This window comes from Phalacrocorax aristotelis, chromosome 1 (assembly GCF_949628215.1).
Source record: "Phalacrocorax aristotelis chromosome 1, bGulAri2.1, whole genome shotgun sequence".
NCBI lineage: Eukaryota > Metazoa > Chordata > Aves > Suliformes > Phalacrocoracidae > Phalacrocorax > Phalacrocorax aristotelis.
In genome coordinates this window covers 18,233,507-18,247,208 of record NC_134276.1, presented here as the reverse complement: position 1 = coordinate 18,247,208, position 13,702 = coordinate 18,233,507, and the positions used below count along the sequence as shown (strand labels likewise).

The following is a 13,702-nucleotide window of genomic DNA, read 5'->3' as shown; positions in this document are numbered from 1 at the left end:
TGTCTGACAAATACGCACCTTTCCACATACTTCATGTGCCATATCATAAACTCATCCTTTCCAAAGTATATTAAGAAATCAATGTTCTCCATAAGCCATGGGTTGGTGAGTAGGGCCTCAAGAAATGCACTTATACAAAGCCTACCCAAGACTTGTATGCACATTTCCCAAATAAAAAACCCAGAATTGCTAAAATTAATGTAATTTCTAACTGCATTTAAAATGAAGTGTGTTAGGTTAAAACTTTAATGATTTCACTTGATATGACTGTGAAAAGCATCAGTGTTTAAATCATATTTGCTATCTTTCTTGTTCATCCATTGACAGTAAATACAGTATTATTCATTAGTTCAATCACATTAAGTTAAGTTTTCTCTCATTCATAAAATGCCCTCCTGGTAAACACGAATAAGTGATAGATATTAAGTACTTGAATTACCCACTGCAGAGATCACTGAGCAGAATATCTAGAAGGAATGAAAACTAACCAGCCTATTCTTTCCAAGCATGGGTTGGAAACCAAATTAAACCCTTGGACATATTTCCATTTGACATTGCAAAATTTGCAGAATTTGCAAAAGCAAAACACCTGCTGTGAACAAGTGCTAATACACAGGTTACACTGGAGGCAAATGGTGAAACTGATACTGTCTTCAACGCTACGAATTTTACAGCATAAGCTGAACTGCTTAATCTCCCCTCAGACAAACACCCAGTTTCTATTCTGCAGTTATGTTTCTAAAGCACTTACGTGACTACACATCATTGCTGACATGACTCTCAGGAGCATCTAAGAACCAGGACCTGGCCCTCACAGGCTGTGTGGCCATGAAGACCACAGACAGCTCCTCAGTGCTTCTCACCTGTGATCCCATTCTCAGACCCAGCTTCTTGCTCTCTGGGCAGTGTAGATGCCCAGTGTATTTAGGAATGCTTTTCTGGAGCCAAAGGCTGTCCTTAAACCTGCAGCCAGGTATCTAGGATTTTCAGAGACCAACACTGCAGGCTGGCACCTGGATCTCCCACCTCCAAGACACAGGCTTCCTCATTGGGTCAATCAGTGTGGCTCACACTACTACCAAGAAATTTGTACTTTTGGCTGCAAAGGGTCAGGACTCGAATAGGAGGAGTCCCTCTACCCCATCCTCCCTGGTGAGTAGAGCACTCCTTCAGGGGCAGATCTGGGTTTTGATGACTCCTCAAGGAGACTCCCATCTCCCAGCAAGGAGCCAACCCTAAAGACAGCCTTCCAGACACCTACAGGAACATACTGACCATTTAAGGCATTTTTTAGAAGTAGTTATTTGCATCCTTAAATGCTTACATAAGATGCCTACTGGGATTTTTGGAAGTGCCTAGAAGTCCAGGTAACTAAGGTAACATTTCCAGAAGCTCCCACCTTTAACTTGTGTAAGGCACTACACTGCAAACTGCAGCGTGGAAGACAGCTTCGTCATCACATGCTGTAAAAATCCCAAACAACAAAGTTGGATGGGGACAGAAGCAAAGGAAGTGTTTAAGTTTTCAATATTTTGTTTAAAATAAAAAAAAAATGAAACAGGTGTTTTCATAAGACATCTGAAACTTCTGTAAGAAGGCATTTTGCTTGTAGATAAGCTCATTGTAACTTGCCATTTCTCTGAAGCATCTTGCACCAGCTGTGTCAGAAACAGCTAGTCCCTGCATTTCTCCTGATCCTATCAGACTATTTTTCACCCCTTTTATTCTCTCAATTCCTTTCTAATGTAAGAGCTCTCTAGCGCTCCCTCTGCTTATTGCTTCAAGATCATCTTCCTGAAAAAACACCTTTTATTATCTGCTCTCGTGCAGGGCTTTCCTGAAAGCATGAAGTATGATGTAAAACCCGATTGGTATGACTTTCATCATTGTGCATGTATTATTTAAAGAATGGTTTAATTTTGTTTTCATTTGAAAAATATACTGGGCAAATATAAATGTGTAAGTCATCATATCCCTGCCTTCCATCCCACACAATGAAAGCTAGAGATTTGCCATTGGGATACACAGAGAGCAGCTTCAAAAATACAAGAGATTAAAGAAAAAAAAAAAAATATTTATTCTGGTTAAGAGAGAAAAATACCCTTCTGATGTTGAAGAAAGGTGTACTGAAGTAGGACATACAGCTATTTTTCCAGAGCTCATAGCACAGAGCTGTTATCTACAGTAAAAGCTGGGTAGCCAGTGCCTAGACTTAGTCCAGCCAAGGAACACAAATTCATCAACCAGGGAACAAGGTCCTTGCTTCGCAAGTGTTACACACAGGCTAAATTAATACGCTGTATAGCCTTATCTTACAACAGGTACATGATGGAGGAAAGCGTCGATACCTCTCAATGCTTTAAAGAGGTTTACAAATCAGGCCATTTGGAGCTGATGAATAAAGGATGCCCTCTAAGTATCTCTTAAGCACCTACCTTCAGAAGCATTTCCTCATGTTGTGGATTCTCTGAATCGTATGGCTCTCTGCGCAGCTTTTCAACCTCTGCAATCAGATTTCTGTATCCCACAATCTGCAGCAGGCACGCCTGAAGAGATACTCCCAGCCTGAGTGGGAGAAAGAAGCAACATAATTTAACTCAATCATATGCAGCCATGAAACAGCACTACCACGTGCACATTCATTTAATTCACAAGAATAATGTTACATCAATGAATTGATAGTCTAACACTTTAATTACAATGGGAGAATATCCAAAAGATCAATATTAAATGAAATGAGGCCTTGTGAAACTCAGTCTTATTTAGTGCCTTCCTTAGATAATAAAATTTAGGATTTTTTAGAAATCTGAACGGTGAATTTTCACACATTGAAATCTCATTCTAACTATACACAGCAGCACTGAACGCCTGCTACAAGCGCATTGCTGAATCTTTCCCCTCATTCAAGTGGCAGCTTCTCAAACAATGCCCTGAGACTAGAGATGTGAACTTAAAGGATGGGGGGGGTGAAGGGGGAAGGGGGGAAACTCAGCAAAAAGCTAAAAATAATCATCTTGCTTCCATGTCACAAAAGCTCGCATAAAGAAGCCAAAACCCAGAAGTAATACAGTTCAGAGATCTGCCTCTAGGCAGCATTTTTTTCAGCCTCATGTTAGGAATCATCATAATGGCTTCTCCTTTCATTATAATGCAGATTTTATGTTTCCTTTTTACATTTCCTGGTGCATTGTGGAAAAAAAACAAAACCCCAAAACCAAACCAAACCCCAAAACCCCACCACATACATGGCTTCCAAGGCTTTAAATTACAAAGACTTATTTAGTTTTAAGTTAAGATTTTATAATATTCCATACAAGTTATGCAGCACAAAACTGCCATGCTCATAAGAATATGTAATTATGTATGGGAATAAACACTTTAATTTTTAATAATGTCTGAAATTATCTGAATGCCTAGTATGAATTTGCAGGGCACAGTTAGATCCATATCCTCATTCCTCTGTGGAACACAGACTGCACCGATATTAAGCTGCACAGGTTCCTCATCTCTCATCTGATATGCTGAAACATTGTTTATTCCATAATACTGTTAAGTTTTCTGAGCAGAAGGATTTTTACTGCTTATCTTTTGAGATTAATCTACGGAATCAGAGATGTCATCATTAGGCCATTTCTCTTGCTGCAGTTTCATGCTATTTGTGGCTGTAACCCTTCCGGAATAACCTATGCAGTGTTTTCCCTCCTTTACTATTTATTGGATTCTTTTGCTGGGTTTGTTGCTTTGGTTTGTTTGTTTGGGTGGGTTGTGGGTTTTAATTTTTTTATTTTTAAAAATAACCAAAACCCACACACTTCATTTGCTATACCCTACAGTTTTACAGAAAGGCTGCATTTCAAAGAAAACCTGACAAGACTGCATTTGAATTGTTGTAGTGCATCACTAAACCTCAGCCATAATATTTTTATCTATTCAATAACCTCAAAACAGTTTAAAGCAGGACACCACAAGCAGTGGCAAAGCAGAGCAATTTTATAATAGAAAAATTAAATAAATTTTTAAGTTCCAAGCTGCACAATATACACAAAGCAAGCCATACTTGCACTTTATCTAAAGCCAAATGCTTTGTGCAATGTTATTCAAGGCGGGACAGGACTAGTTTGCCCCCCTCTGCTTTTTCCTGTCCTCCTTGCCCCAGCAGCACCAAGCAGAGTGCAGGGGTGAGCTGCTGATGCCCCCTGCCTCCTCCCTGCCACCCCTGTGCTGGGGGTGGCAGCTCTCAGAGTACAGGAGCAACCTGCCTGGGCTTACACCCCACCTCACGCAGCTCCAGGTACTCCATGAGACAGAGGTGAGTCCCAAACTGGGAGTATTTCATGGACTGCTACTGCAGTTAGTGTAGACTGCATGGGTCACCACCTGGTTATTCAATCTGCTTGCTCCCACCACGACACATACACACTGTTATCTCAGAGGCATTGGTAAAGGGCCTCCCTCTCTTCAGGTCACAGCAGCCCACAGCATTCAAGAACAGCTCTGTGCAAACACCCCTGGGGTGCTAGTTGAGATCTGCAAAGATGCTACAGTAACAAAAATGACTGCTTACAGATTTGCAGAAACACATGTAGCATGACACATGGCCCCTTGTCCTTACCCCAGGAGATTTCAAGTCTCTACTATGCAAGGGAAGGTCAGAGCTTCTGAACAAGACGGTTTGGATACAGGGATTTTTATGTTCAAGAGTAGGCAAGCCAATGGATTTTCATTAATCCTGTCTAAAGAAATAGCTGACCTGCTTTTGTTGAAGTTTCTGCAGAAAAATTTAGTATAAAATGAACAGTGCCCATATAAATTTTCAGTGCAGATGCTTGAAGTTGAGCAGGACTATGATTAATTTAAGGAGCAAATTAGCGGCAGGGTGCATTTCTATTTATGTGGCACCAGCTTGCACATCCCAGGCCCTTATTTTCTCACTGTTTAAAAGACATATTTCACCAAATTGGCAGAGGGGAGAAGGTAGGGGGTCATATGGGCAAGGTCCTGTGAAGTGACATCCCTGGAAAAACTCTGGGCCCACTCCCAGAAAAACTTCATAGGGATTCTCACCTATGAGAATGAAATATTTTCTGTGTTTTGTTACCCCTATTTTCTTGCCTTCTTCAATGGTTGGGTTGCCATTTTTTCAGTCCAGTGGACAGCAGTCATGTCCACAACAGTTGTCTCTCAAGTTAGAGAGACACCCAATGTGCTCTATTTCCTTTATGATCAGTGAAGCCTCATTTTAAGACTACCCAGTTACTGTCCTTTTCACTGGGGGGTAGGCTGGGGAGGGGTCATTCCTGTAACGAGACAAAAAAATATTGTATTTTTCCAACTAAGATTTGGGGTTTTGTTGTTGCACCAAGACCTTGGCACCACCTTACCTGTTGACGCTGCTGACCTCTTAAAGAAAAGCGGGTATCAATTTATAGATGCCCGTTTTGGATTATGTACATAAATTTCAAGTTTGGGAAGAGGAGTGAACTGATCATCTGAATAATACAATCCTCAACATTTCTCCCACCAACTCCTAACGTGGGAAGACCATCTTGTGCCTTAAGATAGGGGCTGAGAGGTAAGGCAACCACAACAGTGTTATCACTTATTCTTGAAATACATGCTTGTAAATTTAATGATTTGTCATTAATGTCAGTCACTTCTTACCACTGACATCTTGTAGCATTAAAAGAATATCAGCTATGTTGTATCATTAAAATTTGTGTTTGGATAATTAAAGACAGTTTTAAAATATAAACCAGTATACCGTTTATATCAGTTCTAACAGGATGATTCTTCCGTACTCAAAAGACCGCACAGAGCCTGGCTAAAAGCCATCACTGTCACTGCCAGGACCACCTGCCTCAGTCATATTTTATCCCTGGGGAAGTGGATCAATGCATCAACAATATACTAAGACAGCATGATTCAGGAAGCAACTAGGTAAAGAGACTCAGGACTTCCTTGTTACAGTCATCATAAAAGATCATTCATTTTTCCATCAGCTTTTTGACAGCAAAGCTTAAGTTGGAGTTTTATGCCGAGAGGCAGAATTCATCTTCAAATTGTGTGCCACAATAGCTATGGAGAACCAGTTCTCCATGGACCTAAGCACTGAAAAAAATCAATAATTCCCACATTTTTTAAGGAAACCATGAACTTACTGTGGATTTATATCTGGATTAATCCTTTTCAGCTCCATGATGTCATCTATAGTTTTTTCAATAGCATCAGGGTGAACACTTACTGAAGTTTGCAGCCGCTAAAAAGAGGTTTTAAAACACATGTTAATTCTTATGGAAGCTGTTATTCAATAGGAGTTAACAATGGTAAATTTGATACCCAAAAGCTTCTAGATTAAGAACCCAGAAGACCCAACTCAATATACGTACACACCTTTTCAGTCTTTTAACCCTACTGACTGGTTTCAGAGCATTATCCTTGAATTGCTTTGCCATGCCCTTGTAGCCAGTCTATCACATTTCTGTTGCAGCTGCCAGTGAAGATGATCTGCACTGACGCCTTTGATCAAGAAGGAGCTTCAGACCATCCGTGGAACAGCTAGCCTTCATTGGACACCCCCTCTCCCAACACGTTGCAGTAACACAGTAAAACATTTTTCTTTTCTCCTGGAAGTTCAGTATCCAAAAAAATCAACATGCTTTCAAAAAAAATTAAGAGGTTGAACTTTCTAGTGCTTTGTCTCAAAACTACACAGTTGCTTAAATCCAGGCTTTTAAATAAGATTCTGCCTTTCTGTTTGTGCTAGAAGTACGTTTGGAAGCACCATGCTTGAACTACGAGCTATGTGACACCGTTTTTGGTAACGCCGAGGTAAGCTTTTCAACATCAGTGATTTTCATGCCAAAGAGAAATGAATGGCTGAGTGATGCTGTTTAACATATACACAAGTGCTTTGTGAGAAGAATTTAGGGTATCACAACCAGTGCTACAGTGAAAGGATGAAGTGACAGAGACTCTTCCCCATAAACATATTTAAAGGTAAAGCAGAGAGCAAAGTTGTCTTGGCTATCTAGGTACTGATGCCTTCAGCCTCTTTTGTCCCTGCTTTCCAGACCAAAAAAAAAAAACCACTAAGGTGGAAAGTGTGTAGGTGACTGGCTGCAGATTACAGAAATTCTAAGACAGGATGAGGAATGAAACCAAGAAACCCCAAAATTACAACACATCACCCTTGTCATCTCCACCACAGTTTGTTGCCCCCTTGATTCCATCAGTACCACAGTGTGCCTGTCCCTGGGCACAGGACAGTCCCCCCGACTTTGCAAGATCACCAGCTATTGTAGCCACAATACCCTCTTCAGTAGAAGACTGTTTTAATGTAAAATTATATCAAACCTGGAAGTTATTTTTGGGGGGTAATCAAACAGCAGACTGAACAAGTCAACTGCACAGGACACAATAGAAAAGGCGAATGATGGGATCTTTCACTCACCTTACTTTTTGAACCTTTCAGTGATGCCTCTGTAAGAGAACAGTATTTGAAAGCAACATGTCAGACAAGTTAAGTTTATATTGGATTCATTTTACTATTTATTTATCAGAATGAAGTCAAGCTATTTTTAGCCCATGCAGAAAGGTACAAAGGCATGCAGAACTAAGTACTTTGCAGTTACCTATTTTCATAGTTCTGGCAGCTCCAGGTTTGGTACTGTAACAGATCCTTTGCAATTCACATCGACCTGTTAGTTTCCTGACCACGAATTTCAGGCAGCGCCACAAACATTTGCAGTAGAAGTACAGGCATACCTGGACAAACATCCTGACAAAAGAATAAACCTGAAAATAAGAGTCTTAAGCAGAGTTTATTGAAACAAGGTGACCACCCAAACAGAAGTTACTTCCTCACCCCAAATTCCCAATGCTTTAAAGGTGCCCTTAAGCAAAGTGGCATTCACACAGCAAACACTTATCCTGGTAAGTATTAAATCATGCTTTTTAGTCTTAGTTGACCAAAAAAAAAAAAAAACACGCACAAAGCACCAGAACTGGAAGTACAGAATAAGTCAACTCCAGAGTCCTCAAGAGAGTATTTCTAGAAAACTGCTTGTCCCCTTAAAATAAGAGGGCCATATAGTTTTTACTAATGCTTTGGGGAAGCAGGACTACATGAGAAGGGAGCACAGCTCACCCTGTTATCATGGCTGCTGAGGATCCAGGGAGCCACTACACCCAGGCTTAGCTTTGCCTCTGCACCAGCTGCTCCAAGCAGAGTGGCTGATATTCCTGACAAATATGAATCACTACTCATGTCAGGTCCCTAAGAATGATCATTAAGGAAAACAAAACTTGCCCCCTTCAGGAGAGAAGATGTTTAAGAACCTGTCCTGAGGACTGCCAGTTCTCCCCAAGACCAGCTGTTACAAAGCACGGATGTGGCACAATTTCTCAAAGTGCAGAACTGACAGTAAGCCAAGAAAGCCTTTATTTTGATACCGCATCCAGTTTTGAGCCCCAGTGATACAAGACAGACTTTGACAAACTGAATGTACTTCAGCAGAAGCTCCTGAGATGGTAGGGCTGGAGCACAGACACTATGAGGAAAGGCTGGGAGAGCTGGGCTTGTTCAACCTGGAGCAGAGATGTTTTCAGGGGGACCTAACAGCACCCCCAGTGCCTGTGGGAAGATCGCAGAGGAGGCAGAGCTGGGGTCTTCAGAGTGGTGCAGGGCAGGAAGAAAGGGATGGCAGTCATAGGCTGAAACTAACAGGCTCAGCCTAGATACAGGGAGCTCTTCCCCCCATGAGGACAGTCAGGTAGTGGCACAGGTTGCCCAGAGAGGCTGTGCAGTCCCCTTTCTCAGAGCTTTTTTTAAGCCCTGACTGGGTGCAGCCCTGAGCAACCTGGTCTGACCTCAGAGCTACCTGCTATGAGCAGAAGGTTGGACCAGAGGCCTGCTAAGGTCCCTCCCAGCCTGAACTATCCTGGAAAAGGCTGCATACATGAGAAACGCTCTATTTTAAAGTTTGTTAGCATTGCAGCTGATACTGAAGCCCACATACCACTACCATAATTACATAATGCACCCCAAAAACAGATTTCATAGGCTACAACTCATTTGGACACAATTTAGCTTTCTTGTTTCTATAGCTATGAAGGTACAGATCCTGCCACGTCACCCAACTGTCAACCCCCACGGTGTGCACCTGGACTCAAGGTCGAGCAGGATCCACCCAGAGCCCATGGGTGCAGAAGCACATCTCAGAAAAGGCAAATTGCAAAGACCTGACAATGGGAAAATTGCCATCTGGCTATGGTCCTGTGTGACTGGCTCTAGGTGGCCCTGCTAGAGTAGGGTTGCTAGACTAGATGACCTCCAGGGGTCTCTTCCAACGTCAACCTCTCTGTGATTATATTTTTATATTATGGGAAAACATCAGTTCAGCTTTGATATGCTAGTTGCCATTAAATAGTCAAAAATAATTAAGTCCATTATGTTCTAAGCCTGTGTGTATGCATACTCATCACTAGCCCGTTATCTCCTCCACATGCTGTTGATGCTTTCAAAGGACAGTTATTTGCCAGGAGACTCTGTATCATCCTTTTCAATGGAGTGTGCTGGTTATTCTGAAATACTGAATTCCAGATACTCAAATCAGTTACAGTTTTAATAAAAAGCTTGAAGAGCTCTATCACTTCCTAAAACATCCTGAAGGGCATGGTATAGAAGGACATTCAAGGAAGGGAAGATAAGTTAACTCATGTTATGTCCACACAGGAGTTTAATCTGCTTTATGTTCACTTCAGCTTAATCCCCTTTGAAGAAGGATTAAGCTAAGGAAACTAAAGCCATTTTATATCCAAATGGAGAGCATCCACACTAGTATTTAACTGAATTAACTAAAAGTGTGAAGATAAAGAGGATGCTTTAAAGGCTGTTAATGCTCCCAAACGCCTGCATGCAGGCAACTGCCTTGACTTTATGCAACAGGAAGCCTCTATTTTTTGATACATAGTGAAACCTGAAGAATGCGGAATCACTCCCACACTGTAATCAAGTTTCAGACAAGCAAAGAAGTTTCAGCTGCTGACACTGAAATATTTCAGTGTCATCCCCTACCAAGACTTGCCAGAACACACTATTATGAGAAGTTCATACATACTTCACAGCAGGTGATGATCTTCAGTATTAAGAACAAGACCAGTTATCAGGAGGCAAGTCCATCATCAGCCAAGCAGCGATTCTTTAAGTTTCCAACAGTCAGAAGTGTAGAGTCAGTTAAAGAGTCAATCTCACATGAAGTCCACTAATGCCTTCAATTGCAACCTTGAATAGTGGCTTGAAATCCAGAGGTTAACGCTGAGCATTTTGGTTTTCCAGTGAGCATTTGATATCAATCTTCACAGATTTGACTAGTTCACCATCACTGAAGAATCCAAACACAACCTATAGCCATCCTTAAGACAGCCCAGCTCTGTACTCAGGCTGAAGTTCCAGAGAAATTAATACAAGAGATGAACGCCAAACTGGAAGGTGAAGCGTAGTAAAACAAGGTTCTGGCTGGGTTTCCACCATACATTTGTAGTTGGAAGTTAAGCTTCCTTTCTTTTGGACTGCTTTGTTTCCAAAGGTTAGGTCTCTATTAGAGCAACTCACTACCCAGAGATCTCATTTATATGGAAAGAAAGGATGAAAGACCTGCTTAACTTCCTGTTAACAGCCCACGTGAGAAGATTTCCCTCTAATGAGCAGGGCAGCTCCCACAAAAAACCCCACAACTCCTTTAAGAAAGTTCATACCTACATTTAATTGCCTCTAGAGCTGAAACCTCACAATCCATTTAATTACTCAAAACCTTGTTTCTTACTCTATTGGGTGATGTGAATACATTTCGGGGTGGGGGGTGGGGACAGGGTAGGGAGGGAAGGAAAAAGAGAGAGAAAAATGTTGCTAGGTGTATTTGAATTACATGTTGCTGCCTTTAGACTCAACGGCAGACTTTTCAAATCAAAGAAAAAACTCCAAAAGGTATAGAGCTGTGATCTTCCATAGTTGCAATGCCTTCCCCACTGCAGTTTTGCTTTGGCTATTGTTTGCACAAACAGTAACTAGTAAAAATGCATCCACTTAAAAAGAAGTGTCACTACAGCATGCAAACACTACACCTGTGACTCACTAAAATATACTTAGCTATTACTAATAAAGTAGACAAACACTAGTTTTGACTAGGTAGCTTATAAAAGAAAGTTAGCCTCTGTGGATACATCCAGTTTTCTACTACTCAGCCATCTCAAGCTTAAAACAGTTGAAATGTTCTGTTTGCAACGCAAATGGCATAAAAAGTAACACAAGTTTGGTTTCAAGAGGTTTTTTTTATAAAAGGGAATGCTTGCTTGCAGGAGTCCTGTAATAAAAGCACGCTAGTGATTAAATAAGACATGATTTATTTTAGCTGCTATGCTAAAATAAATGTTCATGTAAGCAAAGTGGAGACATTGGCAGCTATAAAACAAAACACAGTACCATGAACAAGAACCCACACAGAAGTGTAGCACAAGCCATGTGTCCGACTACGGCACAATGGCATTAGCTTCCAGTTTGTTTTAGTCTAATTCCAAACCTCCTCTCCACTCAGTCTCTTCTGCATTTTTTTTTTTCTTGCTTGCCTTTGAAGGTTTTCTCAGCACAGAAAATAGTGTGCTTCACTAGCAGTTTGTGTAGTCGTGTACAGCGATATGTCAGATCCTGAGGCGTGCTTTAAGAGCAGAAATATTACAGAAATGACAGTGTTCCTCAGAGACTTGCACTCCATTTCCCTTCCCAATACAAGCTCCTTCTCCTCCTCCTGTATTACGTGCAGCTGTACACACCTACAGATTTGTGTTTATACATGCAAAGTGCATTACAAAAGTTCATATGAACATTTATTCAGGTAAACCAAAGAAAAATCTGCATAATAAGATGCTGATATGCACAGGCCCAATCAACAGGCAGTTCCCTTGCCAAGGATGGTGTATGAGTGGAAACATGCAGCAGGGCTCCCATGAGAAGTCAGGGTTACGCATTCACAGTCACTGATGCCAATCACTTGGACATCAGAAGCTACCTGCTAGCTCCCGAGCAACACCAACACAACTCAGCATAGTTCTGCCAACTTGACTCACAGAAAGTGTCACTAAACTCTGAGGTCAATACCACAGAAAAATGTACTTGTTACTTGGATTCCAGAAAAAAAAGTCAAAACAACAAGACATTCTGAAATGAGCATTTTCTTGCATGTCTGGAAGAGACATACAGAATGTTATCCAGTACTTAAAGCTACCACAATAGCCTGAAATGCCACAGAAATGTAACATTTTCTTCTGTATAATTAGCAAACATCAGTTAAGGGCTAGTATATTAATCTGTTTCACCTCTCCTTCTTCCTTGCTTTTCTACTTTTACCTTTCATACCTTCTCTGCTCTATGTCACTCCTCTGCTGTAATCTTCTGCTAAGAACAGCTTCAACCAAGAATTAAGCAGTTAGCACCTTGCAAGGACTATCAGGAATGCTGCAAAACCAAGCAGCAATAACACGGCTCAGCAGAGATTCTGGAAAGCTCTCTTCCACGAGGGAGGGGATGAAGAAAGGGGTTCTGTAATTGCTAAGCTAGTTGCAAGACAGAGAAATTTAGAGCCAAAAGGAGCAAAGTAAGAATATCACCGCTGCAGTCACAGCACTTCTCCACAGCATGTGCTGCTCTGCCTGGGGTAAGAAAGCACACAGCAGCAAGAAGCAGGGAGAACTCAGCATGCCATTTCACATCCTGACACTGCAAAGGGAAGGCTAGAGGTGGTTCTCAACAAGGTGTCTCAAGATTTGCCCTTGACTAGCCCAATTGATGTGGGTCAGTGTGATGGGAATGGTACACGTGATGGTTATCAGAATTTACACCTCTCTCCAATGAAAGTATGACATCACATTTCCATGAAATCTGTTTTTTTATTTAAAGGTCACTGGCTCTAGCCAGCCTTCTCAATGATAAACAGGCAGGAACAAAATTGAGCAAAGGTTTCCAAAGTTGTCTAATATTTCTGTGAGATCTTTCCTGTGTGAGATATGTTATCCTAAGTAGCAAGATGTACGTACGATGCAACATGCACTATTTCAGTGACATAAATGGAAGTAAAAATTACTGTGCAATATTTTTGAAACTAATAAAACAGGAGGTGCTTATTCCCTCCCCCCGGTAATTTCAGAACCATAGTATTTTCAGAGCTAGTAACAGACAGAGCAAGTACTTTGGGTAAAACGAAAACTTCAACTAAATACCCAATGCTAGTGACTGGACTTAAAATTGGGACCCAACAACTCCCCCGTTAAACTCAGTAGTTTAAAAGAATGAAATAAAGGTCACTGAATCTACTTACACATCAATTTCTTTCCTGTCTGTCCTGGTATAGGTCCTATGGATAGGAAAGACTTACACAACTGTTTTTCCTGAAGGACATACTCAGCTCAGAGAGGAAAGTGTTACACATAATTTCCTTCCTGAGATTTCTGATTACAGTTTGAGAAGTCAAGGAGACATGCATTAGTTATGGATGACAAACTGTCCAAATAGGTGGGTAAGCAAGTGATACTACTAATGTATCCAATTAACTAATGGGCCTGATTAGCCTCACTATCTTTGGTTTATTTGTATAACTCAGAGTTTGCATACAAGGTTAACAAAAGAAGTAACGTACCAGTCACCGTTTTTGCC

General features: G+C 41.1%; 1 protein-coding gene across 3 annotated transcripts in view; it reads right to left on the bottom strand.

Moving 5' to 3' along the window:
- ELMOD1 (ELMO domain containing 1) overlaps positions 1-13,702 on the bottom strand; it is a 46,461-nt gene that overhangs the window by 11,409 nt on the left and 21,350 nt on the right. For all 3 annotated transcript variants that reach the window (XM_075082330.1, XM_075082308.1, XM_075082319.1), the window contains exons 3-6: positions 7,632-7,777; positions 7,451-7,479; positions 6,159-6,256; positions 2,436-2,565 (exon numbers count right to left, since the gene is read on the bottom strand). In XM_075082330.1, coding sequence (XP_074938431.1) covers positions 2,436-2,565; positions 6,159-6,256; positions 7,451-7,479; positions 7,632-7,777 — 403 coding nt within the window. The remainder of the gene's footprint in view (positions 1-2,435; positions 2,566-6,158; positions 6,257-7,450; positions 7,480-7,631; positions 7,778-13,702) is intronic.